Below are 8,806 nucleotides of genomic sequence, written 5' to 3'. Positions count from 1 at the left end.
GATCATGGCTCACTGCAGCTTTAACTTCCTGGGCTCAATGATCCTCCCACCTCAGCTCCCCAGGTAGCTGGGACTACAGGCACGTGCCACCATGCTTGGCTAATTTTAAAACTTTATGTAGAAATGGGGTCTCACAGTGTTGCACAGGCTGGTCTTGAACTCCTGGGTGATCTTCCCACCTCAGCCTCCCAAAGTGTTGGGATTACAGGTGTGAGCCACTTGGCCATTTGGTCCTTTTCTGCAATAACTCATCTATTCACACATTGTATCCATCTTTTCCCGTAAATCCTTAACATATTTGTAAAGATTTTTAAATTCCTTCTCTAATGATTCTGATAACTGAGTCATTTATGGGTTTATTTCAATTGGCTCTTTTTCCTCTTGATTATGTATTACATTTCCCTACTTTGCTATTGCATGTGTTATATTTTTAGAACTGCACTCTGGATATTGTGTATGAAAAGCAATTATATATAATAAATTTTAGTCTATATATATATATATATACACACACACACATACACACACTTTATGGAGTATGCGAGCTCCTTCCTCTGTCTAGCAGTTAAGGTTAGGGGCTGATCATTCCGATTCCTCCTAAAGCTGAATTGAACATGGGTTGGGCTGCAGCTTTAATTAAATTGTGTGCACTCCAGTCCAGTCTCCTTCACTGCCATTTTGAGCTTGTTAGTGTTTGAACTAGGTGGGGCTGCAGTGCCCACTAAATTTATTTTTATTTTTAGAGACAATGTCTCACTATGTTGCCCAGGCTAGTCTCCAACTCCAGTTTTTCATCTGTCAACATAAAAAAATAGAGACAAATCTCCAAGTAAAAAGGTTTTATTTGGGAATAATATACAAGAAGCAGAACTGCAATCTAGGATGTCCATATAGACGAGGATGGCCCCCAGCATGTCTGAGAACAAAGGAAAAGGTTAGGGTTCTCCTGGGGAAAGAGATTTACGGAAGTTGTTTCAAAAGAAAGTTCATTGGTGCTAGCAGGGTTTTTTATGAGAGCTGGTGAGTTCAGTAGCAGGTTGGTGAGTGTCAGTAGTTGCTAGGTAGGACTTGGAGTCTTGGAGTTCTTGTTAGGCCCTTGCAGTTTTGGATTGGGCCTGAGAAACAGTGTCAGGCTAGTATTCTTGTGTTCGCTGCTAGCTGCCCTTGTGCTGTTAGCAGTACTTGTGTCTCATGTGGTACGCTGTGGTTTGGAAAATGTTCTTGTGATGGTTCTTATTATCTGGCAACTCATACATGAGAATCCTCCCTTCATGACCTTCCCTGGCTCTATTTCTTTACTTTTTGACTTTTTATTTTTTGAGATGGAGTCTCACTCTGTCACCCAGGCTGGATGCAGTGGTGGGATCTTGGCTGACTGCAACCTCTGCCTCCCAAGTTCATGAGATTCTCCTGCCTCAGCCTTCCAAGTAGCTGGGACTACAGGTGCGCACCCCCATGCCCAGCTAATTTTTTTTTTTTTTGAGATGGAGTCTTGCTCTATTGCCCAGGCTGGAGAGCAGTGGCGTGATCTCAGCTCACTGCAGCCTCTGCCTCCCAGGTTCCAACGATTCTCCTGGCTCAGCCTCCTAGGTAGCTGGGATTACAGGCACATGCCACCATACCCGGCTAGAAGCTGGGAAAGGCAAGGAAACAAATTCTCCCATAGAGCCTCCAAAGGGAATGAAGCCCTGCCAACCCATTTCAGTCCCTCTGACTTCTGGGACAGTAAGGTTATTCATGTGTTTATTTATGTATTTATGTATTTATTTATTTATTGAGACAGGGTCTCACTTTCTTGCCCAGGCTGGAGTGCAGTGGCACAATCTCAGCACACTGCAACCTCCACCTTCCGGGTTCAAGCGATTCTCCTGCTTCAGTCTCCCTAGTAGCTGGAATTACAGGCGCCAGCCACTACGCCCAGCTAATGTTTGTATTTTTAGTAGGGATGGGGTTTCACCGTGTTGGCCAGGCTGGTCTGGAACTCCTGACCTCAGGTGATCCACCTATCTCGGCCTCCAAGAGTGCTATGATTACAGTCAGGAGCCACTGCGCCTGGCCTAATTTTTTGTATTTTTAGTAGAGACAGGATTTCACCAGGTTGGTCAGGCTGCTCTCCAACTCCTGACCTCAAATGATCAAATGATCCGCCTGCCTCAGCCTCCCAAAGGGCTGGAATTATAGGTGTGAGCCACCTCGCCCGGCCCCCTGGCCCTATTTTGCCAGGGTCTGACATAAGTGACTCCATTTTGAATCTGACAACTTTCACATACCACTAATGTAATGTTTCACATACCACTAATGTTAGCTCGAGTTTTTTTAGATGCTTTTATCAAGTTGACGAAGTTCCTCTCAGAGTTTTTAAATGAATGAGTGTTTAATTTTTATCAAATGCCTTTTCTGCATCAATTGATGTGATCATGTGATTTCTCCTTTTTAGTCTGTTAATATGACATTTTTTTTTTTTTTTTTGAGACAGTCTCTGTTGCCCACACTGGAGTGCAGTGGCACTATCTCAGCTCACTGCAATCTCTGCCTCCCCAATTCAAGCGGTTCTTCTGCCTCAGCCTCCTGAGTAGCTGGGACTACAGGTGCACACCACCACACCTGACTAATTTTTGTATTTTTAGTAGAGATGGGATTTCACCATGTTGGCCATTCTGGTCTTGAACTCCTGACCTCAAGTAATCTTCCTGCCTCAGCCTCCCAAAGGGTTGGGATTACAGGCGTAAGACACCATGCCTGGCTCATTGATTAATTTTTGAATGTTGAACCAGCCTTGCCTGCTGGGATAAATTCCGCTTGGTTATGGTGTATAATCCTTTTTATATATTGCTGAAATCTATTTGATTGCATTCTGTTAAGGATTTTTCCATCTATATTCATAAGGGATATTGGTCTGTGGTTTACTTCTTGTGTACTGGCTTCGGTTTTGATATCAGGTTAATACTAACTTCGCAGAATTGAATTTGGAAATTCTCCCTCCTCTTCTATTTTCTGGAAGAGATTGTGTAGGATTGGTGTTAATCCTTCTTCAAATATTTGGGGAAATTCTCCAGTGAAACCATCCGAGCCTGGAGATTTCTTTTTTGGGAGGTTTTGAATTATGAATTCAATTTCCTTAATAGCTATAGAGCTATTCAAATTACCTATTTCATATTGGATGAGTTGTAGTAATTGTGCTTTTTGAGGAATTGGTCCATTTCATCTAAGCTGTCAAATGGAGGTGTGTAGAGCTGTCAGCAGCATTTCCTCATTGTGGCTGTGACACCTGCGGCCTCCATAGCAGGAGCCTCTGTTTCGGTCCTCTTATTGGGTAGCTGGATCTTTCCTTTATCAGTCTTGCTGACAAATAGGCTTGTCGATTTTATGGATCTTTCCAGAGAATTTGCCTTTTATTTTACCGATTGGCTATACTGTTTTTCTGTTTTCTATTGTATTGATTTCCACCTCTCCTCTAGGCCCTCTTTAACATCACCCCAGAGTGGGAGGGCACCTCCTTACCACCAGGTCGGGGAGGAAGTCCAGGCTCCACACGTGGTCTCCACTGCTCAGTGGGGGTGGGAGCCTCATTACCGCCTGGCAGAGGTGAAAGCCTGGCTGTGTCTGTGGCCTTCTCTGACAGCACCCAGCAGGGGTGTTGGGTGCCCTGCTGCAACCTCAGGGGAAGTCTAGACTCCCTACCCAGGCTTTGCTGGCATCACTGGGAGTGGGCCACAGATGTGTTCTTAGGGATCCAGCTGGAGTAGAGCAGTGATTGTCCAAGTCTTCTGTCTGGCTAGGCTGCTCCTTTCTTGGTCCTTTGGCTAGAAACGGGGTGCTTTTGTTGAAGCTTTATCGTCTGTGCCCATTGGCATTTCTGGGTTGGTGGCTTTTCATCTCCATATCTGAACTATATGAGACAAAAAGGAAACCCAGGGAATTCACCACCTTATAGTTCCTGTGGTCCTGAAGTCCCCAGCCAGTCTGCCCTCTTCTCTATCTTTTCGTCTTGTATTTGTTTTATAGATAATATCTTGAGTTTTCAGTTGTATCAGTAGGAGGAATAGGAAAAAGTACATCCGCTTCATCTTCCCAGATGATTGCCAGGAGAGGGCTTTGCAAATACTTATCATTTCATGTTATTAGTCATAGCACATGGAAACCAACCAGATTATGCCTGGCACATAGTAGGCTTGGATACAATGATCATTATTTTTCAACGATTCGAAGATGCTGTAATTCTCAATTTGATTATGCTAAGTGTTATTATGCTCTAATGCCAAATTCTAAAATACAGTGTGGAACTTTCCAGGTATGGAACTTGACTTCTCTTCCTCCCACTTTTTTCCTCTCCCTGCGCCATCCTGGGAAAATCATTGATCCTGAGCAAACATTCATTGCCTTGTCTTGCAGAGAGCAGAGAGCATCGATCCGGTTCAAGACCACCCTCATGAACACACTCATGGACGTCCTTCGCCACAGGCCAGGATGGGTGGAAGTGAAGGAGTAAGACACTCCCCCCAGCCTTGTCCCTTCTTCCCTTTGTCTCACAGGTCCTTGTCTTCCTTTGTTTTTCTCCTAGTTCCCCTGGGTGGCCACTGGGACTTGTCCCAAAGTGGCTGTGATATTTATTTAGCACCCACAATGTGCCAGGCACATTATCGCTATCATCTCTGTCTTATTTAAGCTTTTCCAACTAAACCGTAAGATAAGATTATGTTCAGAGTTATGAAACCAATTGCTTAAAGTCACACAGCATTGCAAGCATCAGAGCAGGATTCAAACCCAGGCGCATTTGTGTCCTACGGCTTTCGGTAGAAACTAGGAATGCAGCTACCACAGACCTGTGGCCTGGATCCTCCTGTGATGGGTCCAGATCAAGGACTGCTCTTCCCTGGCCACTTGCTAGTTCTGTGACTTTGGCCTGTAAGCCTGCCTTTCTTCTTTCATGCTGGCCTCTAGGGATACTGATTGAGACAAACCAGCATGTGATGCCTGGGACAGAGTAGGTGCTATTAGTTAGGGCTAAGGATTGGATGTATGCAATGGAAACCCAAAGTAAAAGAGGCTTCGACATGTTAGAAGTTTATCCCATTGAAGTTCATATGTAGGAAGTTCAGAGATGGTAAGGGGGCCCCACAGAAATGTGAGATCCATCTGCTTCTGTCTTTCCACTCTACTATCCCTTAGGTGAAGTCCTTGTTTTTCATAGTCCAAGATGGAGTTCCAGCCTTGCTTTCACATTCCAAACAGCAGGAGGTAGGCAGGAGTCAATAAAAGGCATAAGCCAGGTGCAGTGGCTCACACCTATAATTGCAGCCCTTTGGGAGGCCAAGGAGGGAGGATCGCTTGAGTCCAGGAGTTCAAGACCAGCCTGGGCAACATGGCAAGACCCTGTCTCTACAAAATTTTTTAAAAAAAGTTAGCCAGGCATGGTGGTGTGTGCCTGTAGTCCCAGCTACTTGGGAGGCTGATGTGGGAAAATTGCTTGAGTCCAGGAGGTCAAGGCTGCAGTGAGCTGTGATCACACCACTGCATTCCAGCCTGGGTGACAGAGTGAGACCCTGTCCCAAAAGAAAAAGAAAAAGAAAGAAAAAAAGAAAAGGCAAGTCCATCCCTTGAAGGACACAACCCAGGAGTCTCTCACAGCTCACTGGCCAGACCTTAACCATGTGGCCACACCCAGCTACAAGGGAATCTGGAAAATGTAGGTTTTTTTTTTTTTTTTTTTTGAGACGGAATCTTGCTCTGTTGCCCAGGCTGGAGTGCAGTGGCACAATCTTGGCTCACTGCAAATTCCACCTCCCAGGTTCATGCCGTTCTCCTGCCTCAGCCTCCCAAGTAGCTGGGACTACAGGCGCCCACCACCACGCCCAGCTAATTTTTTGTATTTTTAGTAGAGACGGGGTTTCGCCGTGTTATCCAGGATGGTCTCGATCTCCTGACCTTGTGTTCCCCCTGCCTCGGCCTCCCAAAATGCTGGGATTACAGGTGTGAGCCACTGTGCCCAGCCGAATCTGGAAAATGTAGTTTTTATTTGGGGAAATACAGTCTACATTTTCTCAAGTAAATGCTGAAAATTCTTTTACTGTAGAGAAAAGGGAGAAGGGATAAGAGGGATAGCTGCCCTGCTGTGTGGTACTCAGGAAATATTTGCTGCTTACCATTAGCTAAGCCTGCTGGACACTCTAGCATTTCGCATGCATGATCTTTTAATCATCCCAACAAATCTTTCAGGTAGATGTTATCATCATCCCCATTTTACTAATGAGAAAACTGGGCACAAAGTAGTGAAAATGCCATGTTTGAGGTCACTCAGCTTGTGAGAGCTTGGGCTGGGATTTGCATCAATACCTACACGTTGGAAGAAAAAATATATAAAATCTTTTTAATTTGGTAAGTCCAAAAAAATGTACATATATACAATTTCGTGTCTTTTAGAATATTCACAAAGTTGTGTAATCATCACCATTTTTTTTCCGCACATACCTGCTGTGTCAAAACCACGATCTAATTCCAGAACATTTTCATTATCCCAGGAAGAAACCCCATACCCACCAGCAGTCATTCCCATTTCTCCCTCCCTCCAGCCCCTGTCTCGGGCCCTGTCTCTAGTTATCTATTCTGGACACATCACATAAGTGGAATTATACAATATGTAACCTTTTCCCTGTCTTCTTTCACTTAATGTAATGTTTTCAAGGCTTATCCATGTAGCAGTATGTATCAGTACTTCATTCCTTTTTTTGTTTCTTGTTTTGTTTTTTTGAGACAGGGTCTCAGTCTGTCACCCAGGCTGGAGTGCAGTGGTGCAGTCATGACTCACTGCAACCTCAACTTCCTGGGCTCGAGTGATTCTCCTGCTTCAGCCTCCTGAGTAGCTGGGACTTCATTCTCTTTTATGACTGACTAGTATTCTACTGTGAAGGAGTATCACATTTATTTATCTGTTCATTAATTGATAGGTGTTTAGGTTATTTCCACCTTTGGGCCGTTATACATAATGCTGCTGTGAACATTCATGTACGAGTTTGAATGGACATATGTTTTCACTTTTTGTGGGTGTATACATAGGAGTGGAGTGACTGGGTGATATGATAACTCTATGTTTAACTTTTTTAGGAACTGCTAGACTGTTTTCTCAAGTGGCTGTGCCATTTTACATTCCCACCAGGAGTGTATGAGGGTGCCGATTTTTCCACATTCTCACCAACTCTCGTTATTATTCATCCATCTATTTATTTATTTATTTATTTAGAGAAAGGGTCTCTCTCTGTCACCTAGGCTGGAGTGCAGTGGTACAATCACAGCCAACTACAACCTTGACCTCCTGGGCTCAAGTGATCCATCTACCTCAGCTTCCCGAGTGGCTGGAACTACAAGCACACACCACCATACCTTGCTAAATGTTTTAAGTTTTTTTTTTTTGTAGAGGTGGGGTCTCATTATGTTACCTAGGCTCATCTTGAACTTCTGGACTTGAGTGATCCTCCTGCCTCTGCCTCCCAAAGTGTTGAGATTATAGGTATAAGCTACTGTACCCACCCTTGCATTTATTATGGCCATCCTAGTGGGTATGAAGTGGTATCATTGTGGTTTTGATTTGCATTTTCCTGATGGCTGACGATTTTTAGCATCTTTTCATGTGCTTATTAGCCATTTATAAATCTTCCTTGAAGAAATATATATTGCCCATGTTTAAATTTAGTTGTCTCTTTATATTCGAGTTATAAGAATTCTATCTTATAAGTGTATTCTTATATATGATTTGCAAATATTTTCTTCCATTTTGTGAATTATCTTTCCTCTTTCTTGACTGTGCCTTCTGAGGTAAAAACTTTTTCATTTTGATAAAGTCCAATTTACCTATATTTTCTTTTGTTCCTTGTGCTTTTGGTATCACATCTAATAAACCATTGCCTAATCCAAGGTCACAAAGATTTACTCCTACGTCTTCTTCTAAGAGTTTTATACTTTTAGCCCTTATAGCTAGGTGTTCAATTTAATTTTTTATATGGTGTGAGGTAGGGGTCCAACTTTAATATTTTAAAATACTTACTTTTAAACTTTTTTATTTTGAAATAACTTTAGACCTACAGAAAAGTTTCAAAAATCATACATAGCTTCCTCTTTTAGCAGTTTCACCACCTTTCCCTGTTAGCAGCTTATGTAATCATAGTACATTTGTCAAAGTCAGGATGTTAACACTGATATATTACTGTTAACTAAGCTGCAGACATCATTTGAATTTCACCAGTTTTTTTCCACTAAAATCCTTTTTCTGTTCCAGAATCCAATCCAGGATCCCACTTTGCATTTAGTTGACCTTTTTTACCTCGAATATGTTTCAGTTCCTTGGTCTTTGTCTTTCATGCCCTTGACACTTTTGAAGAGTACATTTTGTAGAATGTCCCTTGAACTGGATTTGTCTGATGTTTTCTCATCACGAGGTTATGGATTTTGGCAGGAATACCACAGAAGTGGTGCTGTGCCCTTTCCAGTGGAACTCATCAGGGGTTTGTGATGTCAATGTGTCTTATCACTGGTGACAGTGCCTGGATTGACCATTAGATTAAGGTGGTGTCTGCCAGGTTTCTCCAATGTAAATTAACTTTTAAAAAAATAATTAATAAGTATCTTATGGGCAGATACTCTGAGACTGTGCAAATATCTTGTTCCCAACAAACTTTCATGCGATGGTTTTAGTATTTTTTAATAATGCTTTTTTTTTTTTTTTTTTTTTTTTTTATTTTAAGTTCTACAGAACACGTGCATAACGTGCAGGTTTGTTAAATATTGATCCCAGGGTCTTATTCCCACAGATTAT

At 42.7% G+C, this 8,806-nt stretch overlaps 1 protein-coding gene across 1 annotated transcript in view; it reads left to right on the top strand.

The window, feature by feature from the left end:
- TTLL9 (tubulin tyrosine ligase-like family member 9) overlaps positions 1-8,806 on the top strand; it is a 69,135-nt gene that overhangs the window by 18,416 nt on the left and 41,913 nt on the right. Inside the window, exon 3 of the mRNA XM_011960068.1 lies at positions 4,393-4,485. Within this exon, the coding sequence (XP_011815458.1) occupies positions 4,393-4,485 (93 nt within the window). The remainder of the gene's footprint in view (positions 1-4,392; positions 4,486-8,806) is intronic.

This window comes from Colobus angolensis, unplaced genomic scaffold (genome assembly GCF_000951035.1).
Source record: "Colobus angolensis palliatus isolate OR3802 unplaced genomic scaffold, Cang.pa_1.0 Scaffold114, whole genome shotgun sequence".
NCBI classification, from domain to species: domain Eukaryota; kingdom Metazoa; phylum Chordata; class Mammalia; order Primates; family Cercopithecidae; genus Colobus; species Colobus angolensis.
The sequence above is the reverse complement of the archived record's forward strand: the minus strand, read 5'-3'. Positions and strand labels throughout refer to the sequence as shown.